The sequence below is a fragment of the Cebus imitator genome, unplaced genomic scaffold (assembly GCF_001604975.1).
Source record: "Cebus imitator isolate Cc_AM_T3 unplaced genomic scaffold, Cebus_imitator-1.0 Scaffold99, whole genome shotgun sequence".
NCBI classification, from domain to species: Eukaryota; Metazoa; Chordata; class Mammalia; order Primates; family Cebidae; genus Cebus; species Cebus imitator.
The window spans coordinates 2731936-2756004 of record NW_016107414.1 but is presented as its reverse complement, the minus strand read 5'-3'; the positions used below and the strand labels follow the sequence as shown (position 1 = coordinate 2756004).

Sequence of the window (24069 nt, the reverse complement as noted above, 5' to 3'; positions counted from 1 at the left end):
GAGTCCAAGTGAGGTAATGAAGATTTCCACACTGGTGTGGGAAGTCGAGAGGAGAGCCCAGCGTGAGACATCAGATTCTGAGTGAAGTAAGGAAGCCATTCACACAGGGGAATATGCAGTAGAAGATGCAGGTGATTAATTAGATATGGGAGTCATCAGTAAGTAAATTAGGAACCATAATAGCCTGGTTTTTCATTCTGGGTGAAGTGAGATACAGCTATGGAAAGGGAGAAAATGAAAATAAAACCTGTGTTGTTTGACTGGAGTTGAATGTTATCACAATAAATTCATACCTTTTGATAGATACATCAATGTGTTATAAATGTTTATACGCCATAGATTGTCCTCTGGGAATGCTTAGCAACATCAATACCAGTAGTAGTAAGCACCCCTAGCTCCCAGATCTTGGCTTCTAAATACCGATACCTACTTAAAGAAACAACAACAACAACAAAAGCCTTGAAGATTACTCTTTCTCACACCGGGGAATAAACTAAAGGGACTCCTCTGACCAAACGAGGCAATTTGAGGGTTTAAGTAAATAATAACAGCAATAGATTAAAACCCAATGAATAAACTCAAAAACCAGAAGTCCAAACAGGTATAAAAAACAAATCTGTGAGAGTATTTCATGGGATAGTCACATGATCACAAATCTTCTTCCCACAAAATGCCTCTTAATTCCAAAAGGATCAAGAGTTAAGTGTTGTGAACCAGCCTGGTAGGCATCACTTGAATCTAATGATCACAGGGAACATTATCAGTAATGGAGACACATTTAAATTGTGTACCACCTGCTAGGATGCAAGCCAGCATGGCTTCTGTTACATCCCTGGCAAAGACAAATAACCAGAATCCAACAATGAGAAAATATCCAAAGTGAGGGATATAGTACAAAACAAAACCTTGGCCTGAAGTCCTCAAAAGCGTCAAGGTCACCAGTATCAGTCAAAGACAGAGAAAGTGTCCCAGACTAAAGGAATCTGGAGAGACATGATAACAGAATGCAGCACTTGATTTTGACCTGGAGCCCTTTGCTATAAAGGACATTATTAGGACGATTAGTAAAACTGGAATAAAGTCTGAGGACTAGAGGGTAGTAATGCATCAATGTAAACTTCCTATAGCTCTTAGAGGACCCTTCTTGTTTGTAAGAAATACATACTAAAGTCGGAGAATGATGAGCCATACCTTTAAATGGTTCAGGGAAATGATACGACATTATGAGTGAAGTTTTTTTATGGCTTCAAAATAACAAAAGAAATAAGTTATATTGTACTAAAGAGATAAATATATTAATGATGTATTAACAGAACAGGAAAGTTACAGAACTGAAAGTATGACCCCAATTTTCTGTAGTGTTAAATGGTGATTACCTCTTTGTAATATGACTAAGTCTAGAATCGTTGTTGCTTCCTTGAATTATCTAAAATTGCCTGTCATGAACAGGTATTCCGATTGTGATGAGAAAGTGTTACGAAAGGGGTTAATTGGCTTGTTTGCCTGCAATGAATTTTTTGATTCTCCCAGCATCTTGATTCTTCAGCCACAGCCTTGAAGAGCTTCACACAGCTAGCAAGATTAGGACAGGGTAACCCGTCGGAAACTGCGTGACTCTGCACATCTCAGGGTATTGGGTTTGCCTAATTTTGTCTGTTGCCCAGAAGGCATCTTGAGAATCCCCCAAGGAGAAGCTCTCATGACACTTAGCCTCACAATGAGCAGGCTGCTGCATGCACTGCCAGCATTAATCACTGGCAGCCCAAACTGACTTTCCTGGCCATACTTGGGGCAACTGAAGGCTTGGATGTATTCAGCAAGAACTTCTAGTGGGTGGGGAGATTGAGTACCCTCTCCAGGCCTCCAGTCTGTTCTGCAGGGTTGAGGGCTAGGAACTGTTAACAAGCCTCCTCTCTTATCCCATCACTCATTATCAGACAGGTGGGCTGGGGAGAAACATTTGGCTGAACTTCCAAATGTGGTTTTAAGCAGGTGTTCTCTGGTGCTCACCCATCAGTAAATCCATCAGCACCAAGAGGCTTTTATTAACAACACTGTGGCAAGTGTTTAATCATTCCAATGTGGAATTTGAAGCAGGTTTTTAAAATGAATTCTAAATGAAAAGATAAAGTCAACTTCTGGTTCAGAACAGAATAATAGCAATATTTGAAAATTCCCTCCAGAACATTTCTAGTGTCTACTTAGCTGATATCCGAAGTTATCTGGAGAAGATGAAAACTAGGGCAGATTTGAGGGCCCAGACCCCCACCCTATGGACCCAGTAAGTCAGCGACCCCACAGGAATCAGCAGGAAGAGCGAGAATAACCTTTCTGCTTTTGACCCACACATGACAGTATCGCTTTGTTAACTCAGAAAGCACAAGGAGGAAAAAATAAGCCATCATGAAAATGGTTCCAACAGATGTGACTTTTTACGTTGGAAATTTAGAGCAACTTCATACTCGGAGAGTCATCTGATTGGCTCAAACTTAGTGGCTGCATTTAAAGGCAATGAGCAAGGAAAAGCCAATCATTCCTGATTATAATATTAAAAACAACCTTCTTCATATCAGGTGGCACTTTGTAGTTTGCAAAGCCCCAGCATGTATTTTGACTTAAATAGTAATTCTCAAATAGTAATAGAGAAACCACTAATATGAGAATCCTCCATGGTGCTGGGAAAAAATGCAGATTCCCTGGGACCCAACTAGGCTTACAGAATCAGAAATTCTGAGGATAGGAAAAGACATTAATAACATCTTTAAGGAGCATCCCAGGTGGTTCTTATTCACAGTGAAGTTTAAAAGGAATTGAACTTTTTTTAAAAAAATTTTTTTTGTAGAGATGGGGGTCTCACTATGTTTCCCAGGCTGTTCTCAAACTCCTGACCTCAATCCTCCTTCCTTTGTCTTCCAAAGTACTGAGATTACAGGCTTGAGCCACCACAATCGCCTAAATTCTAAACCTGTTAGACAGACAGGGCAGATACCACAATCCAACAGTTTACTTGCCGAGGTTACTTAGGCATGAACTGGAGGAGCCTTCACTCTTCCCTACTTTCCAAGAACCTGCAAAGCCACAACGGCAGTATGATTCCTTGTGAACATCCTAGAAGCAGGTCCTAGAAAATCCGCCTCTCCCTCCCTGCAGCTTCATTCAAGTGATCAAAGACCAGCATGAGTCCAATTCTTCCAGAAGCTGTGCCCCTCCTTGGGATTAGAAGGGAAGTCCTTTCAGTTGCACTGGGCACTGTTTTCTGAGATGAGGGCTCTGCAAGGTGCCTTAACCCCTCATCACCTCACTTCAGTGAGCCCAGATGCTAGCAGTAAGAAGAGATGGACGTGCAGGAAGCACAACAGCGAGTCCCAAGGCTTGGAAATGGGCTGGGAAGTTGGAAAATGGGTGCACGGGCGTGTGGCATATGGCCAGGACTTTCTGCACCCACCACAAAACCCCAATGGGCTGGCAGCAAGCCTGTGTGATGAGAGAATACTATAATATGATTAAGTAATATAAAAATATAATATAATATGATAAACACTCCTTCTCCCTTTTTCCTCCCCAATCTTTCAAGCAGATAGCTAATTTTGTCCTCGGCTCCTCAAGAGAAATGTGTGGCAAAAAGCAAATAGATAAGACTTCCAGCCACCTCACCCCATAATCTACTCAAACCCATAACCAAGTATGCCTCTCCCCCACTCACAATCCCTGCAATCCCAGAACTGTCATTCAAATCTGTAGGGGAACGGACCGGAAGCAAGAATAACTGAGGAGAAATTTTCTATCAGCCAGTCTAAATTTCAGTGTGGGGTTTGGGGCTTAAAGCCAGAAATAAAATTGAGTTATACATGATTTTTTAAACTTTATTTTTCTTGCAAACCTATATTTATGACTTCACACTTAACCTGCTAAATGTTTAAGGAAGCTGTGTTTCTTGGCTCACAAGGGGTGGGTTGATTCACAAAGAGAAATATTAAATAGTTCTCTTCTATCTGCAGCTCCTGGTGTCCAGGTAGGGCAGGGGGGCTTTCTGTGGATTGTATTGGATTAGAGACCTGAGCACCAAATTGGCTTAGGTGAGCTTTGATGGGTACAAAATTACCTAACACAAGCCTGGTGGTCTACAGGTCTGCTGCCCCAACTTCCCATAAATAAAGGCATTATTTAGAAATCAGACACAATGGACAGGACTAGCAAAGCAGAACTCGACCATCACGCCACACTACTACTAATTCTTGAGGCACTTGTGCAAATTAGGAAAAGGAGCTCTTTACTAAAGATAATTTCATCTGTCAGAAGATGATCAAATTATGCTTATTTTATTAGAATATTATTGAATGCAAATATGCAAAGCCTCTGGTATCTATGACAGAAATGACATATCCCTGGAATAATGCAGTATACAACACTCACAACTGTACATGGCAGCCCTATATCACTCCTCATTGTTTTAACAAAGCTTGACACTAAAAGAGCACTGTGGTGAAAGCAGTGAGGAGGTCACCTACAGCAAGCTGTTGTTTCAAAACACTGAGATCACTGGGCTCAGTAAATACTAATACCATGCTCTGTTTTCTAGATTTTTCAGAACTTCCACCCACAAAGTGAAAGGACACTTGTAAAGAGGTTGGAAATGATGAAAAAGTAGACTCCAACTTGCGAGAGGATGGGGCATGTAGTAGGTACACAATAGATGTGTAATTGTTTCTTCAGAAAAAAAAAAAAATGCACCCAAATGCCAGCAGAAGGTTCCTGACTTATTTCATTCCTAAGTGTTTTGGCCTCTAACTCTTAGAAAATCATTGATGTCTATGTAATTCTTTTCAACTTTAACTCATGGCCTTGTGCCAAGTTCTAGTAATAAAGAACTTTTTCCTTTATACTTTTAACAACCCTTTCAAACAAAAGGATATCCTGCAAAACAGGAGTTTTTTGTTGTTGTTTTGTTTTGAGACAGAGTCTCACTCTGTTACCCAGGCTGGAGTGCAATGGCGCAATCTCGGCTCACCGCAACCTCCGCCTCCCGGGTTCAGGCAATTCTCCTGCCTCAGCCTCCTGAGTAGCTGGGAGTACAGGCACGCGCCACCATGCCCAGCTAATTTTTTGTATTTTTAGTAGAGACGGGGTTTCACCATGTTGACCAGGATGGTCTCGATCTCTTGACATCGTGATCCACCCGCCTCGGCCTCCCACAGTGCTGGGATTACAGGCTTGAGCCAAAAACAGGAGTTTTTAATGGCTCTAATGGTCTCCATATTTCTTTTAATGGATACTTTAAAAAAATAGTCTGATCTTCTAATTAGAAGGAAAAAGGGCAAACGAAGTCTTGTCTCCGTTGAGACCAGCCCCAGGTGCTTCTGATGTTGCTCCGAAATCTTGAAGCCTCTAGAGGCTTCCATCCTGAGCATTGCTCCTCAGGCAAAGAGCGCTAGATGTAGCCTCTTTCCAAGCTCAGAAAACAGCTTCCTTGAATTACAGAAATGTGGGGCGTTCCTCTCCCTGGAGAGAAGTTACCAGACTATTTCAGCAGCATTTTTACTTCCAATCAGGCTAGCCACAAAATGGAAAAGGCAGAATCTAATACACTTTCTGATACCACCCGTGGTTCATAAAGTCACCCTAATGAAGAAGAGCTGAAATCTTTGCTTGTGAAACAGCATCCTTTTACCTGCAGAGAACTGACCTTAACACTCAGAGTGAATGAAGAAAAAAAACCACACTGAACCAGAATCAATTTCACTTCTTTCCATTGAATTTTCATGTCAGATATCAGTGTTGTATCATTACTATTTTTCTATTTTTGTGGAATTTCTTTTGTATCGTTGTACATGACGTTCCTGATTGAATGCTTCTTTAGTATTTGCTCCATTTTTTTTAACATGGAAGGAAAAAAAAAATCATGACAGTTTTTCACTGTGATGTTAAAAATGCTAACACTCAAAGTAAAAGCTGTTTTAAAAGAATCGCTTGTGACTGTTTATGTAATTTTGAATAGGGAAGTTAAAGAAACAGAAGAAAACAGCCTCACATGACACAGAAAAAAGGAAGGTGGATCCATTTGTGGAAATGCAGAAAATAACAAAAGTCCCCTGATTCCATCCTGAGAGCTGAGTCATTCAGATTGGCCATCATTATTGATCAAACAGCTAATTATCTAGTCAAAACTGCAGACTACAGAGCATAATATAAAGAGGATTTTTGTATGACTAAGGGCCTAAAGATGTTTTCTGACCTGAAGATGCATTTCTTAGACTGCCTGGCCAATGGCAAGCAATCCTCTTTTCTGAGCGGTGACCCTGTGAGCAGGACAATACAGCCTTGTTATTGGACAACCATCTTTACACACATCACAATCTGTTTTCAAGTTAACCATTTATAACCCTATTGGGTGCACAGACCTCACCGTATTTCCACCTCAAAGTGGGTTCTCTATCTGCTTCTTGCTTTTTCATTTTCCCTCTCTGGAATGCTATGGAAGAAAACCATAAAATGATTCCACTGGGTGGACAGATCATTTTAAGCCAGTTTTTCCATTTGTCCTAAAGTTTTTTTTAAAAAGGATTGTGAAAAGAGTCACCCAACCTGCATTAATTTCCCCACATTTTCCTCTATTTATTGATTACACATTGACATCAAAACTGAAATATGGCAAAAATAGAAAAACAACAGAAATAGAAAAGAGAGAGAGACATGAAACTTGCTTCCCTTACTCCAAACTATGAGCATAAAAGCATTTATTGGCAGGAGTCCCTCAACTTCCTTGAAAATGACCAGACTTGTGTCCTCTACGGTTTCCTCAAAACCCCCAGTTCTTGGAAGGTCAGAAGGTCAAAACTAATGTTCTAAAGGCAACCTCATGGGATATAAAAACCACCTTATGACAATATACCTATGACAATGTATTTTCTCATTGTAAATATCACCAATTGTCCTAAAAAACATTTAAAAAGGCTTCTGCCCTTGGATGAATTTTAAACATACAGACTGGCCGCCTAGAAATTGCTGGTGTCATCGATCCTTCTAAATATATTCTCTCCCTCTTTCTCTCTCACACACACACACAACACACACGCACACACCCTTTTGTCAACTAAGCAATGTCTTCTGAAGCCAAATGCCAAGTGTACTAGAATAAGGTTTGCAATCCCTGGAGGAGAAGCACTTCAATTACAAAGAAAAGCAAAATATACCTGAATCTTTATTTCAGAACAAAGGCTGACAAAATGAGGAATGTCACTAAGGATTTTCTTTCTTCACAAGACAGCCACTTTCTGTGAGTGACTTACCTGTGTTTCCATGCAAGGGTTTCCCACATCTTTTCTGTAAGTAGCCTTCCTGCAGTCTGTCCTCTGCACACACTAGCAAGCTTTCCTAGATCCTTTTCTCACCACAGAACAACAAAAATGTCATGCTTACCTGCGTTAAAGCTTCCAGCTAATTGTCTTTGGCTGTGTGAGTTTAAAATAGGATAGAAAATAGAAGCACCTGTATTCCTGGGTCACTGCAAAGAAAACGCTGTGCATCTGCCTAGATTTAGGTTATAACAATCACCTGGAGATTTTGTTAAACTTCAGCTGGCTGCCTGAAGCCCAGCACAGGTGATTCCGATGCAGGTGGTCGTCTTTGGGTTTTACTTAAACAAAGCTGACCAGGCATGGTGGCTCGTGCCTGTAATCCCAGCACTTTAGGAGGCTGAGGCGGGTGGATCACAAGGTCAGGAGTTCAAGACCAGCCTGGCCAACATGGTGAAACCCTGTCTTTACTAAAAATACAAAAATTAGGTGGGCATGGTGGTGTGTGCCTATAATTCCAGCTACTCAGGAGGCTGAGGCAGGAGAATTGCTTGAACCGAACCAGGAGGTGGAGGTTGCAGTGAGCTGAGGTCTGCATTCTAGCCTAGGCTACAGAGTGAGACTCCATCTCAAAAAAAAAAAAAAAAAAAAAAAAAAACTTTCTGAACTTCACAATGCCTAAGAATCATAGGAAGAGCAGAATATCTTGTTAAATTCAGATTCCATTTCAGTAGGTCTCAGTGAGTCTACACTCTACCTGGGGTTTCTCACAAGTCCCCAGGTGATGTGGACGCTACCTGCCACAGATCACACTTTAAGTAACAAGGTTTAAGGAACAGGGTCGGAAGTCCTTCCTATTGAACGTGTGGGACCCAGGTCAGCAGCACAATGGCACCTGAGATCTCATTAGAAATGCAGGCTCTCAGATTCCTCCCCACACCTACCACACCGGCATCTGCATTTTATCAAGATTCCCAGATGTTTCCTAGGCATATTCACTTAAAAAGCTGACACAGCAGATCTTCAGGGTAAAATTCACAGAGAAATTGTTTTCTATCAGAAAGGTCCGAAGTGGCAAAAAAAAAAAAAAAGACACCATTTTGATTCTTAAACATTTGAAACCTGTGTTAAAGGCAGGCCTATATTAGAAGAGAGAGAGTAACCTACCAAGAAGCCAGCTTCGTAAATCTCAACCTTCTCTCTATCAAAGGAAACCATTTAGGACAGGAGTTCGATGTTAGCTCCACAGCTCTGAATGTGAACAGCTATTATATGCTTTTACCCTTCTTTGTTTTCATTACTTCTCAGGTCATTAGATCAACCAATTTGGGGACCTTGCTATACTCAATGGACAGGTGGCTTAAACAGTACAGATGAATTGATAAAGCCTAGTGCCTTTCCTCAGAAGGGGAGGTGAAACCATACATTTGAAACTCTATTGCTCCTTGTGAAGATTCAAGCTTTGCTTTGATATTTAGGGAGATCCAGAAAAGAGAGATGTCACCACTTCAGTGAACTCCATATCTTGCAAGGGGCATGACACATTATAAGGATAATTTAATTGATGTTAGTTGAAGATGTTTATATCAAGAGTTAAAATAGTAACTTGCTCAAAAGTAGAGGCTAAAAGAAAATATGCATATAATCCCAGCACTTTGGGAGGCCAACATAGGAGGATTACTTGACCCCAGGATTTCAAGGCCAGCCTGGACAATATACCAAAACCCTGAATTAAAAAAAAAAAAAAAAAAAAATTAGCTGGGTGTATTAATCTGCCCCTGTGGTCCCAGCTACTTGGGAGGCTGAGGCAGGAGGCTCTCTTGAGCTCAGGAGGTCAAGGCTGCAGTGAGCCATATTCACTCCAGCCTAGGCAACACAGCCTACCTCAAAAAAAAATAAAATAAATAAAAATAAAGCAAAATGAAAACATGCAGCTATCCAACTATCCGGAAAGGAAGGGGAAAACAACCTTAAGTCAAAAAAGAGAGAGAAAGAAATTAGAACACAGATTTAATTAGATAATCGGGGTCTAATAGAATCTGGGATCATAGCCTCTGGAAAGCTATTAGGATCAGTGATATCCTATGCACAAGCTCTTTATTTCCTTCAGTTTTGTTTTCATGAGCTTCTGTCAGGAAGAAACTGCTTGCAATAGACCATTGATTGCATTTGTTGATCAATAGATCAAGGAACAGTCAAAGGAGGTAGGGACCATCTAGGAAGGGATGGTGCTGGCATTGATGAATGCAGACAGGGCCAATGCAAATACTGTGTTCAATTAGCATTTTTGTGGACCTCGCAATTTCTGAAAACTATTTTCAAGTCATGGAATACACAGGAAGCATCTGGCTCCATTTCTAGAAATACTTCTGACACCACTGCCTCCTTCTCTTCAACGTATCCTACTCAAACTTAATTTTCTTCCCTTCCTCATGCCAATCTGAATGCCTTCCTGCAGGTCTATTTCCTGCTTGGCCTGTGTTCGACTAAATTTTAGTAATCACAGTAGGCCCTTAGTTGAACTCCTACTGTGCACCCTTCACATGTCTTACTTCATGGTAAAAACCAACTACCTAGTGTTTACAAATGAAGTAACTAAAGCTCAGAGAGAGGAAGAAACCTGCCCAAGGTCACAGAGCTGGCAAATAAATATTGTAGGTTTCTGTCCTATGTCTGTGCAAAATCCATGCTTCCTGGACAAACCATTCTGTGCCCTGTGGCTTTTGTTCTCTCCCCCAATCTTAACTTTTCCAGCCACTGCGTTCAGTGGGGGCTCCCACTTTCTAGAACCAGCGTAGGTGTGTATCTCAGGCTCTCATCCTGACTTCATCTCTCCACCTGGGATACAGTAAGGCACGTTTCCTTCCACATTTTATGGCCGCAGCCCCAGTGCCTTTTCAAATGGAGTTCTCTTGAAAGTTTCAAATGCATTTTGTGCTTAAAAATATGCGACTAGAGCTTAGGAATTAGAGCCATGCCCTTTGCCAATTTTCTTTTATGTTCAGAAAAGACCAATTTAAAAAGGGCAAGTCCCAAAGGATGACCACAATCATGTTTATAAAACATATTTCTATGCTGATCTCTTTTGATAATCACCTGACTTTCTCTGTCTCATCATAGGGGCCTATTGGTAATTCCAATACTTTTGGGCCATTTTGCCAAAACGATGACTGGTAGCCTACAGTCATCCCTTGGTACTTGTGGGGAATTAGTTCCAGAACCAAAATCTGCAGATGCTCAAGTCCCTTATATAAAATGGCATAGTATTATGTGCATATAATCTACACAAATTATACTTTAAATCATCTCTAGATTACTTATAATGCCTAATACAATGTACTGCTGTGTAAACAGTTGTTCCACTATGTTGTTTTTTATTTGTGCTATTTTTACTGTTATACTGTTGTTATTTGTTTTTTCCAAATTTTTTTATATTCAGTTGATTGAATCTCAGATGCAGAACCTGCGGACACGGAAGGCCACTGTCTTTATTCAAGTAGGAGTCACCTGTTGCAATGCATACATACAAATTCTGCACAAAAAGAACCAGGTGGAAGTCTATGTTAGAGCAGGTACATTTAAAGAGAATTCCACTCATATTTAGAAAATGCCCCCTTTATTTGTTCTCTCTGCACAATACATTTTTTTTTACATTATAAAATCACAAAAGAGGAAAGGTTTTTGACACGAAGCCAGCAGAAGACAACTTGCCAAGTAAAACATTGAGCATCCGTTGCCAGCATCTCCAGATAATTCTTTTCAGGGAAAGAGGAGAATCTTCCTGGTGATGCATAAATATTTTGACTTGGCAATTAACACAGTTATACTGGAAGACATGCCTGTATGTGTCTCCCTATAACACCTTGCTTGTTGCCACTAGGTACAAAAGGCCCCCGCACCACCCCCCAAAAAATTGTTTTTATGGACTAAAGACAGGGAAATTGAGCCAAATCTCCAAACAAGGCGGGTATAATAGTAATTCCTCCTAAGAAGAGGCCTGTGGTCTTCTGTTTGTCTTTTAGTGTTGAAAAAGGGCAGAACTTTTCCTCAAAGTCTTCAGTATGAAAATATTGGTCTTTAAACTCATCACCACTCATTCATACACTGAGCAGATGTATGAATATTTTAGGGGATCTTTTAAACTTAACTTTTAAACAATCAGCCCTTCTGAAAGAAGAGTTTACTAAGTTCATTGATTCTCTTTTGGCAAGCTTGCAATTCCTACATTTGGACAAATTAAACACAGTAAAGATTTCCTATATCAGCTCAGAGGACATTACCTAAAAATTCAGAAAGCTTTTCTTAAACTTCAGGAAAAAAGAAATGAGAGGACGAAAGGATGACAGAAGGGAAGAAGGGAGAAAGAGAGAAAAAAGGAATGAAGAAGGAAGAAAGGGTTATGTAGAGACAAAGTCAGAGGAAATAAATAACATAGAATACATATTTCTAAAACAGAAAGAAAAAAGCAATTCAACTAACATATATTAATCTTTATTCTATAACAGACATAAATAATTTTATGACTTCATATGACCTATACAAAAGACAAAATAAGATATTGCACTAAGTTTAGATATGGAATATTTGAATTTAATATTAGCTAAACAGATAAATATATACAATTTAAAGAGTTAAGGCAAAACCAGATGATACTTCAAATGCAACGGAAGGCTTGAAAAATAGGTATAATTAGAAACAACAGCATCCCACCACCAGTTAATAAAGTGGTCATGTCTAAGGAAAAAAAAAACTTAGGTTTTTTAATAAAGTGGTTATTATTAATCATGTTAATTACAGTTGAGCAATAAAGTATAAGATTTTCCTCGGAGCGGTGCTGCTTTGCTGAGGCTTGGGGATTGAACACTTAGATTTTGGGTAAGCAACTTTTTCCTTGTCAGATTTATGATCTATTCTTCCTATTAGAAAATATAATTTGGAAAATATGACTCTTTCACATATATAATTAAAATACAACTATGAAGCATTCTTTTTTTGAGAGAAGTCGTGTTGATGATATAATAGTCAAGGTAAGTTTGTGGGCAAGCCATTCATTACCTTATTTTTATAGAAAACACAATGCCAGTTACCGAAAAAAAAAAATCCCAGTTTTTTATGAGAACCAAACAAACTAATTCCAAAGGAATAAAAACAAATATAATCAATATATTAACACCGTATACAGCTCTTTGGCAGTATCACACTAACTGTTGATCGAAGTCAGAACTTTAGAGTTTTCTAATGCTTAGACCCAGTTGCCAGTCCTTCAAAACTAAACAAATGAAATTCCACATCTGTAACAAATTCAGTAATCCCAGGAAATTAAATTCAGAATAAATCTTGCAGACAGCTTTTGACGTTACATTTAAGCATAGGTATTATCTGCTTAGAGTCCCAATCCAAATATACTGAAACACACACATACAAATAATCTGTGAAACTTTGTATTGGTTCAGACAGGCCTAGAATCCTTAGAATCCATATCCACCCGTGAGAAACCAATAAAAGACATCAATCCAATGATGAAAAAATGATCTTCCAATAACTCAGGAGTGGGGATCATCCCTCACCTGGATAGACATCATGGAGAAATTGAATCCTATAGGGGGAACACCAGAAAGCCAGAAAACGTGGAATACTGCCAGCCTCCAACCAAATTACCTTTCTCCAGTTTTAGGTAAACCTTATCCTCTTTATCTAGGTAGAGTAGGACTCCATTAGTGGCAGCTTCACGAGTAACATCTTTGTCCCCCGCAAAGGCAGATATTACTGGCTTTCCATTTAACATCAGGTTAACCTAGAAGAAGATAAATAATAATAATTGAAAAGTTATCTTTAAAAGCCAAAACATGTACTAGGGAGAATAAATAATGTCTTAGATGACAGACCCAGTAAAATACCTGCCTGATATTCAGGAAATATATTCCCTTCCTTTCAAATTAGCCAATTGTGGGGGCCATACTTCTTATGTCTGCCGAACTGATTTTTTAATTTTTTTTCCTCATTGGAATATCCTTAAATTCCTACAAAAGAATAATATCTATGGGGAGCAACCTAGCCATGTGAAAACTAGCTTCCCTTCAGCACATAAATTAAGCTTACTGCTTTACTTACCTCTTCTACCCAACAATAATCTTTTGGAAATAAAGCAGGCTTGAGGCTTCCCAGTGCATTCATAAAAGAGACCCTGTGCCCACTGACCTGAGAAAACTAGACACAATCCAACCCTACCAACATCGTTGCAGGCTTTTGTGCAGCTGCAACATGCATACTACTGAAAATCATTTGAAATAATGAAGCGTGTGTATATATGTGTGTGTGTGTATTTCTTTTTCTGTTTTCCCTGAGAGGAAACAAGTATTAAAAATTAATCATCAAGCCAGGCATAGTGACCCATGCCTGTAATTACAACACTTTGGGAGAGAGAGGCAGGAGGAGCACTTGAAGCTAGGAGTTCAAGACCAGCCTGGGCAACATAGCAGGACCCCATCTCTAAAACAAACAAAACAACAAATTTAAAAATTAGCCCAGTTGGTCACATGCACCTGTAGTCCTAGCTTCTCAAAAGGCTGAAGCAAGAGGATTGCTTGAACCCAGGGGTTTGAGGTTGCAGTGAGCTATGGTTGTGCTGCTGCATTCCAGCTTGGGTGAAAGAGCAAGACCCTATCTCAGAGAAAAAACAAAAAATAAAAAAACAATAATCAGTACTACTACTGGAGATTTTAGTGATAGATAATTAGAATCAACTCAAAATTATATTAACTATTTTCTATACTACAATTTTGATTATACTACATTAAGCATTGCATACATTTCTAAATATTGGAGGTTGGCAAAAGCTTTTCCATGGAAGTAAGTTTGTTTTCTAGATTTTTTTAGGTTAAAAGTTATATGGAATAAATTAGTTCTGAGGCTGATCCATTAGCTATTCACTAGGACATGTGAAAATATTAATAGATAAATGTGTAATCTATCATTCACATTGACATAATGTATAATGTAAATACTGAGCAAAAGATAAAAGGTTATCCTAGAATTCCATACACATGTATTTGTGTCATTTGGTATTAGCATACTGGAATATTGTAGGAACTACTCCACTGTTGCCTTTAAGCAGAACACAAAATATATTGTTAACACTGGAATTACAGTTGGTAAGAATTCATTAGCATCAGAGTAACTGAGGATAAACTCAAGCATACACATAGAACAACAACCTTTTTTAAAAAGTATGTTGAATAGTTGCTCCTTCATAGGCTTATTCTTACTGGTTAGTTGTATCTCATAATTAAAAAAAAAATAGCAAGATTGTTTTCTTTATTTAGTATGCACTTGTAAAGCTCTACTAGTCTTACAAGCTTTTTTCTACGAGTTCAAATAATTTTTGTACATGCGATAAATGAAAGCATGATCTTATGAATAGATTTGTGTCACAGAATTTTTATTAAACCATAGACTTTTAAAAATATTTTATTGTTATTAAGGTAATAACTTCAATTGTTTATTTTTCTATATGCTTTTTGTCACGTGTTAAAAAGAAGAAAATTAGAAATTAAGTGTTCTAAAATAAATGACAAAGATAGCTGTTTATTTCTCTTGTGGAAACACAACTTTGGATAAATAATTAACACATAACCCACTACAGCTAAGCACAGTTGCTTGGGAGTATAGATGGAAGGGGTTACACACACCTGGATAGTTTGGCTCTGGTAGACTTTAATCACGTGAAAACTGAAACTGTAAATTCCTTTTCTTGGTGCTACAAAGACAGACTCCAATGTGAAAAAATTGCCCACATTCACCAGGATCTACAAATAAAAATAATAAGTAACAATAAGTTTTTATAATATTTTCTTCTGTAACTAACATAAATTTTCTTCCTCTCTTTCTCTTCCTCTCCTCTTCTTTCCCTCCTCCCTTCATTCCTTCCTTCCTCTTTCTTCTTTTCTTTCTTTCTTTTGTTCGTTCTTGGCAACTACCTTAACAAATCATAGAAAATAAAGCATCTAGTTCTATTTCTTTCCTCTTAACTGATTTGGAAAATTGACTTGTATATTGAAAGGTCCTTCTGTCTTTTAAATGATATAAAATAAATAAAGCAACTACTTTCTATTCGTGTCTCAATTTCCAGCAAGGCCCAATGGCTCTGGAAACATCCAGCTATCATTTGAGGGCTTATAAATATTAGCTTTACCTTGAGAGTCGGATAAAAGGCATCTGCCATGTGTTTACATTCCCACCTTCGACAAGCCTTTGCAATGTCCAGAGATGACGTTTCCAAGCCAGCCAATCAGCATTTGTGAGCTCTCTGCAGCATCCCTGGACACACTACAGAGACATGGGTACCCCCTCCACCGTGTGACATAATCCCTGACACTGAACAGTTGGTACACAAAGTGATCTGAATGCCTGGCCCTTCTCTGAGCCACCACCAGCCCTCTCCTAGGATCTGTGGCCATTTTTTTTTTCATTCCTGTGCCAGCTAGGCTTTAATTATAATAATGTGGCAGTGAGTCAGCCCTTGGGGGCTACCAGAAAGGAGAGCAAAAAGAAGGATAAACTATGAAATAGGTGGCTTTCCCTGTTCCTCCCGGGGCTGCCCATTAACCTCCTATGAATCACTTGCTCTTTATTTGAAGTTCAAGGTTCAAAAGTGAAATTAGAAACTGTTTCCCAAGAAAACAACAATGCATTTTGTATTCCAAAATATTCAGCCTGGTTCTATTCGTTATAAAATTAACTCTAAATTTTAATAACTGACCTCTTAAGCTAAATTTGCAATGTCACATGGGTAAGTCTCTTTCTGTGAAAAAGAGGGATTGGGATGGGAGATGGATGTTAAAATAACTAGGGTTTCTTCCATTTCTTTCCAAGAAATATGCCTATAAGTAGCATTCAAAAATAATAAGCTGTCCCTAAAAAGACAGACTTCTCATAATTCAATGGCAGTCTGCTACTATCTCTTTCAAACACTGCATTCTTGCCAATATTAACACACTTGCAAGCCTCTTGCATAATTCCCTTAAAACGTACTATTACCTCTGGGCAACACACCAGAATGTAGTGACAGTCAAGCAGATATATCAGGCTCAACACCTAACTTAAAACACATGTAGGTGTGTAATTTCATTCTGAGATTTCACCTTCTTCCAAGTAAGCATCAGATTTTTTTTTGTAACCTGATGATAGATAGTCTTTCAACAAGTCACCAGCTGTGCAACAATCCTCAACAGAGGCTTTGCAAAGACATTTTTTCGAGCACAATTAAAATAATTTGAGGTGCTTAGTGGTGACTTCCTGATTCAGAAACAAGTAGCATAATTCATTAGCAATAATGAAAATGGCTGATTAGTGTTGGCTACACATAAAACTGGATGTTGACTCTACATTGTAATTGGAGCATCCAGGTACATCGCAATTTATAACTAAATGTGTCTTCTGGTCTCTAAGACTCAGGGCTTAGTGAATAGAAGAACAAACCCTTTTCCTCTTCTAATTGATGGAAAGGTCATTGAAAAAGGCACCCTGTATAGAGGATAGCACAATGCTCACAGTATTCCAACATTTAATTAATGTGTTGAAATACAAAGTAGGGGTGGTGCTAGACTTTATTTCCATCGAGATGGAAAATATTGCACCAAAGCCCCAAATGGGGCTACTTAATTCTTTAAAAATTATAGCTATCAAATACTAAGCCCCTAGAGAGGCATCTTCTGCCTTTGGCCAGCTGTGGAGTGCATTACTAAGGAAAAATTAAGCAAGGAATACAGATGTCACCTCGTGCTTTCCCTGGCACATGCTGCAACACCACTTAACCTGTGCCCCCTGCACATTGTAGCCTTGCATACAACTGTGAACTTGGAATTTAAAAAGACTCTGGATACTGTTGGGGATGAAATTAAAACTCCCAAGGCAGTTTTCTTACTTAAGACCCCTTGCTAAAGGTAAGCTGGTATCCTGGGGTTTCTCCTCATGCCAAACACAGAGCACCAGGTCGCTACACATGAGCTACAGCTTCCATCAGTTCTTCCCCTGCGCTGAACGTCAAAGTCTATCTTTCCCCAGCAATTGGCAATTCTCTGAAAGGACAGGAGCCCGGAAAGGGAGAATCAGCTCCTAAGCGCTTCCCTACGGGAGCTCAGCGCAGTTGCCAAATTCCTTTTCCTCCCCTCCTCCGCAACTTTTCTCTAAGTACCAGAGAAGGGCTTGCTGCCTACTCCGAGGCAGCGGCAGTGGCAGCGGCGCCTGGCACACGTATAGAGACACTGGCAGCGGAACCTGCGGGCGAGATCTGACCCCCGGCCCTGCCCCAGCCCTCCGCGACCACCTGCTGGATCTCTGCAGAGAGTGTGGAGGCCCGGGGCTCTCATTGGAGAGAAACTTCTCTACCTGGGAGAAACAAATCAAACATTTAACCTGTTCCGCAAAGGTACCCCGGGAGCAGCCTCAGCAGCACCTACAGAAGAATCTGAGCCAGGGGACCGAGATCCAGCCAGGAGGTCTCAATGTCCAGGGACCAGCTTCCCTTCGGCTCCCGCCGACCTGTTGCTCGAAACTTGCCCTGAGCTCTCGCTGCCCGCCTCTGGGCTCCCAACCTCTCCCCCGCCGCCGCCGCAGCCTCTTTTAGGGGCCGGGAAGGAATGGGAGCCGGGGCTGGTGAGGGGGGCAGGAAGAGAGACGTTAGACGTTTCAGACCCAGGCATATTTGGGAAGGCGAGTCCTTGCAGGATCCCCCATTTGCCAATCGGACCAGCTTAGCCTGGGGAGGCAGCCTCGGGCTGAGGTGCCTGGAGACCGCCCGCCCCCTCGGTGCCCGCGACCCCCCGGGTCTGACCTGATCGAAGTAAATGATGCGCGTCTTGTTGCTCATCTCGGATGGCTCGTGGTTGGTGCTCCGCACCGCCGAGAAGGCGACCTTGGAGTTGGCCGCCCGGACCGATATCCCCAGCGGGGAGGAAGAGGAGCCCTTGGAGTCTGTGGCCGGGTTCGAGTCGCACACCACCAGACACTTGCCCTCCAGCACGATGGGTTCTGTGTCGTTCTGCGCCCAGACGGGCAATCCCGGCAGCGTGAGGACCAGCAGCACGGCCGGCACCGCGGACAGCGCCCGGCGCCCGGAGCCCATGGTGAGCCGTGTGGGCAGCCGCAGCCGGCTGGCGCTGGTGCTCGCCCGCGTCGCCTCCTACCCCGGGATCCCGGTGCTCGGGGAGATGCTGGCGGCTAGGTCGACAGTGCTGCAGGAACGACGGCGGCGGCGGCGCGCACACTTCCACCAATTCTGTGGCTTGAAGTCAGAGTCTCCCCTCGAGCTCTCTCGCTGGCTCTGTTACCTTTGTCCTTTAAGGAGCTCATGCAGAACTCCTGATCCTACCCTCCTCTGCCCAAGAATCAGCCCTGCCTGGGGCCCTTGTGTCCACCCTTGTTCCTAGACATCCAAAAGTCACCAAACCCTCACATTCACACCTCAAAGCAAATAATAATAATAATAAATTCTCACCCCAAACTCAAGCACCACCAGGTAAACCACGGAGCAGGAACAGAAAGAGGGGACTCAAAGGGAAGCCACAAGAGTGGCAGGTGCCCAGCGAAGCAGGTGCCAGTCCTGTCTGGCTTGCAGTAGGGACGAGTTACGGAGGCAGAAGGTGTTTCTCAGGCTGAGAAGAACGCGAGGCTGTGTTCATGGCCAGGATGCCAGCGACTCCCACTTTTGCTTGGTCCAAAATTCCCTCAAACCTGGTGTCACTCAGAGGTAGGGAGGTAGGCAGCGGCTAGCCGGGTCCCTGGCACCTAAAGCGCAGGTTCGCGGGATCAGTTCCAGGGCGCAGGGCGCAGTGTGCAGGGCGGCTAGTCAGGCGGGGTTCTCTCCTGCCCAGCCTCCCTCCCCCGGTCCCTGCGCACAACTTTCTCTTTCCTCGCGCAGCCCGGAGAGCGCGAAGCGGGCACACGCTCTCTATTTATAGGAGCGCAGCGTCCGGCTGGGGTTGGCTTATCGCGCAACCCGCGGGCTCCAGGAAAGGGGGGGAGAAGGCGTCTGGTGACCCCATTTGAGCAGCTCTCTGCTGACATTTAACGCACCCCAGAGCAAGAGGGGTGCACGGAACTGCTGATTGGCAAGGGCCGAGGCCACTCAGTCCCTGAGAGCGAGTGGCGTAAAGGGTGTGTGCCCAGAGAGAAGCCCCGGGCCCTGCACCAGCCCCAGCTCAGCTCCCACTTTCCCCTGCTCGATCTGGGTCCGCGGAGGGGGCTGCGGGTCCTCTCGCCCCTCCCCAGCGCGGGACTCTGCTACCGAGTGCCCTTGGAGCCGAGCGCAGCGCTGCCAGGCCGGGTCGCGAAGATGGATGAGCCGCCGCGGACCCGCGCTGCGCGCTGCCCGGAACCTGGGGACCAGCGGGCGTCCCGACCGCGCCTGGCCGGGAGCCCGCCCCACAGAGCCCTCGGGCCTGGCGAGCTCAGGGGAGTCTCGGGGGGGGGACTGGAGCCCGTGGGGGCGTCTGGGGGGAGGCGCCTGATTCCTTCCTTCCGCTCCGGGAAGAGGAGCCTCAGAAGCCGCAGGAGTGCGCCTTCCCCCACACCGCGAATCCTCCCCAGGCAAGGCCAAAAAAAGAGTGAGAGAGGGAGCTAACTCAGCAAGAAAAAGTCCTCCGAACCCGTGCTAACAATAATAATAATAATAATAATAATAATAATAATAATAAAGACAACCCCGTTCCTGGGATTACATTTTTCTCCCCTTCGGATGCGTCTGTCACCCCTGTGCCACTCCATTGCCATCTTGGCCTCTGATTTGCAAGAGTTCCCTTCCTCTTCCACAGCCACCACGGAGAAGGAGGGTTTGTTTCTGACTGAGCCCAGCTGCGTGAACTTGGCCGAGTCACTAATCCTCTATGAGAGGGTAGGGCGGCGTTAACTGAGGTCCTCCCCACCCTCACCCCGCCAGCTTTCCAATCCTGTGATGCTTTGGGGTCACGGCGCTCCTTCCCCAATTCCTTCTAGACTTCCAGCTGCCAGAGGGCAGACACCTTATGGTATATCGTTAATCAAAACAGTATCCCCTCTAGGTATTCGGAACTCTTAAAATTGCATTGGCTAGTTATGAATGGAAGGGATGTTTGTTGAGAGAGGTCATTGGATGGACGGCTCCCATTCCTTCCTGAGTGAAGGGTCCCCCATGAGCTCATGAGCATGGCATTCCAGCCCTCCACAATACAAGCTGGACCTTGTCTCCAGCCTTTTTCCCTTCCTTCAGAAGGGCCAGGTATTGAGCTATAAGCACCAGCTCCAACTGTTAAAATTGAAGACCCTACTAGGAATCCCCTGACCCTCACCTCCCTATAGTCTCTCAACTAAAGTGATGATACTTGGTGCCATAGGGACCCTCAGATGCTGCTCCAGTGGGGACATTATCAGGTCTTTTGACTTTATTATTTTATTTGTAGTAGGGTGTGGTCTCAGTATATTGCCCAGGCTGGATTCAAACTACTGGGCTCAAGCAATTCTACTACCTCAGCCTTCCCAGTAGCTGGGACTATAGGCCAGTATCAGTTCTGACTGGCAGGTGCTAGTGCCATGCTATTTGTTACAATGTGGGATGTCACCTATCTAAGCTACAACCAAACAAGGCCAGCTGGTGCTTTCTAAAGATGACCACCATTTACCCAGCTTTGGTGCCCCACCGTAAGCCCAGCACAATCTTCAGCTGATCCATCTGTGCACTTTGTACACTCAGTTCTAGCTTTCAAGGATGTCTGCCTGGATAACAGCAGCAATTTCTTCTCATTTGATGCTGTCTTTTGAGGGAGGGTGCTGAATTGAATGTAGTTCCTTTTATTTCCTGTAGAAGTAAGCAACCTGCCTTCCTTGTCTGGGACAGCTGTTCAATAACTAGGACTTCAGTTGTTTAATTTCAGGCTGGGAGAAGTTTGACAAAAAAATTTAAAAACCTCTGTTGAATTGTTAAATAGGAAATAAGCTATCTTCTTCGCCAATTCCAATATATTCTCTCTACATCCTTTTCTTCTCCCGGCATTTCCTGCCAGCAAGAACTGAGATTTAAAGAAAGTTTTTCCTTCTCTTACCAAAAGTATTCATTTTTAGTCCCAAAATCTAGCATAGTGACCAAGTAAAGACTCAGTAATTGATTGAGAAATAACTGAATGCTTCCCAATAGAAGGTAATTATCATTCATATTATGGTATAAACTGCTTTAAATGAGTCTCTGTCAGTAAAATTTAAATTCAAATTCTCCTCAGTAATTGGGGATAAAGGTCCTGGTTCCTTACTAAAGGATGTTCTGCTATTCAAAATGTTCTGAAGATGAGGAATACAGCATTTTCTGTGGCCCCCTGCTAAGAGAAGTTAACTGATGTTGTGAATCAGAAGGTCCTGACTCTTTTTCCCACAACAGTTGATTAAACACGGATAGCCCATGGGTTCTAGGACCATCAATGTATTTGATACCAGAAGTCCAAGATTTACACATCCCAACTTGGCCAGATGACTTGGGGCTGCCAGATTTTCTCTGCAATCTTAATGAGACATCGAGATAGTTTCCAGTAAGCACTAGATGTTGCAGAGACAATGTCTGTAGTTTCCCATACTGACATGGGCATGTAGGAGTCACCTGCAAGCTGAAGCAGAAGAGGTATTGGATTAAGCCAGAGGACTGGCCACACTTGTAGAAAGAAGCCAATTCTAGGGCATCAGCACTTCTGAGAGGTAGAGGAAGTGAACAGCGAATCAATCGCCAGTTCTGAACTCTTACTCACAAGAGGTCCAGAAACATTTTCTCCTAACCTTGGGTTTCTTGGCATCCTCCTATATCTTTGAAATAAAAACACAATTCCCTTGAGCTAGTTTTAGTAACATAACTGCTCCCTGTCATCCAGAATCCTCATTAGAACATTGTCCCAGAAACCATACCACAAAAGGCCATGGATCTCTTGCCAAAAGACTAACAAATCCAATCTCCTGCCTGTAGGAAATGCTTTTCCAACATTTTGGGAAAGGAGGAATCACCTGCTCCTCACCCACTACTCCAACCCCAGCATCCCCAGGAGAAAAGAAACAAGATCAAGTTTAAGTTTCTCTTCAACCACAGCACAGATCTGTTTCTTTTTTCTTTTTCTCGTATTTTTCCAGTTGAAAATATGCTATTAGAAGACCTAGCTGTGACCTAAATATTTTCCTTTTCTGAGATTCCCATATTGTATTTGATGCCTAGGATATTTTTTTTTCTGCTAGACCTTTAGAGATGAGGTAGAAACACATTTCAGTTCTCTGCAGCCAGGCTTAACTTTAAAGTAAATTAGAATCTAAACTATCCTTGCATAGGAAAGCAATACTTCTGAGGTCAGTAAATTCAATGACTGCTTATCCAACCATCCTTTAGAGAAACGAAGTTTCAAGCAAGCCCAAGACAGTAAGGATCTATGAGCTATTTTCTGATTGTGAAGAAAAATGTTTCTGAGAAGGCAAAGACAGACACACACAAGGTATTCAGCTCCAAGGGCCTCACTGTGGTTGAATGAAAGCAGACTCCCTGCATCACGCAGCCGAGACAGCCACAGGTCAGTCATGCAGAAGGTGGAAAATCGAGAGGAGAGAGAGAGAGAGAGAGAGAGAGAGAGAGAGAGAGAGAGAGCGAGCAGTGAGGCTTGCATCATGCCCAGACACAGGTCCACCGAGTTGCTTAATAATCCTTTGCTCTTTATAACAATAGTTACCAGCCTAAGCAAATGATCTTTTTTGAGGGAGAGTAAGTAGATTAAGAAGCAAAAGTCTCCATGAACAACCAATATGTGAGAACTTACGTAGTCTGGAAAGTTCCAGAGCCATATTGAGTAAATCTTCGTAGCTCCTTCTGGAGACAGTCAAATGACAGACTTGTTTTGTACAAGGATGGTATTGTGGGGAAAAAAAATAGATGAATACTGTAAAAAAAAATACTTTTCAATTGATTTTAGAATTTGAAAATTCTTCGGGACAGTTTCTCTAGATAGTTTATTCCACTCACCACATTGGCAAATAAGGTACGTGTCTAAGACATCAGCGAGCAGTGAGACAAAGAGTCTCGTGGCACAAAAATATGTCGTGGCTACAGACATATTTTGATGCCCCTTTTTGGCGTCCCATGATACCGTGAACATGTTCCTGTCATTATATTTGTCATAATGTCGTTTTTAGTTGATTTATTTGTTGTGTTTTCCATAGACTGTTCACACTTTGGGAGCACAGAATTTAGCACACAGTAGGTATGCATAAAGCTTACTGTACAAAGTAACATCATTGCTTTATTTCTCATAAGGGAAACAATATAACATTTAATCACTACAATCTAAGTATGATAGGAAAAGTAAAATTATTTCAGAAATGCTGGGGGCTTACCATGTTAAGTCTGTCTTAGTTACTAAGAATGGAAGCCCAGGGAGAAAAAGTTTTGTGGAAAGGAAAGGGCCACATCTTGAAATATGTTGAGTTGAACCTTGCGATTGTAGTAAAACCTTAGAGAGAACCTAAAATATTGCCCCCCACCTCGCTCTCTCTCTTTCTCTCCTCTCTCTCTGCCTGCCATCCTCCCTCTCTCTCTGTGTCCCTCTTTCTCTTTCCCTCTCCTGGACACATCTTCATTATTCTTTGGCTCATTGCAATCTCCCTTTCTCTGAGGCCCACGTGAGGGGAAATGGCAGCTGATACTTCCAGATTTCACACATAACAAAGCCACCTACCTGGAGATGTCCCCAAGTCCCAGAGAAGGGATGCATTGTGGCCATCTGGGTTCAGA

At 42.2% G+C, this 24069-nt stretch overlaps 1 protein-coding gene across 1 annotated transcript; it reads right to left on the bottom strand.

Moving 5' to 3' along the window:
- Positions 1-10886: 10886 nt before the first annotated feature.
- On the bottom strand, positions 10887-19753 carry CBLN4 (cerebellin 4 precursor). The gene is made up of 3 exons (XM_017536594.2): positions 18124-19753; positions 14981-15097; positions 10887-13086 (listed from the first exon to the last, which is right to left on the bottom strand). Exons 1-3 carry the CDS (start codon positions 18412-18414, stop codon positions 12889-12891), a joined length of 606 nt encoding a protein of 201 aa, XP_017392083.1. The 5' UTR covers positions 18415-19753; the 3' UTR covers positions 10887-12888.
- Positions 19754-24069: the final 4316 nt, after the last annotated feature.

Bases quoted from the DNA above. Each gene is read 5' to 3' on its own strand.
- CBLN4 (XM_017536594.2), bottom strand. From the start codon at position 18,414: ATGGGCTCCGGGCGCCGGGCGCTGTCCGCGGTGCCGGCCGTGCTGCTG. The intron at 15,098-18,123 runs GTCAGACCCGGG...TTTTATTTGTAG, and splicing joins GCATCATTTACTTCGATCAG to ATCCTGGTGAATGTGGGCAA. The intron at 13,087-14,980 runs GTGTGTGTAACC...ATCTTCTTCTAG, and splicing joins ACCAGAGCCAAACTATCCAG to GTTAACCTGATGTTAAATGG.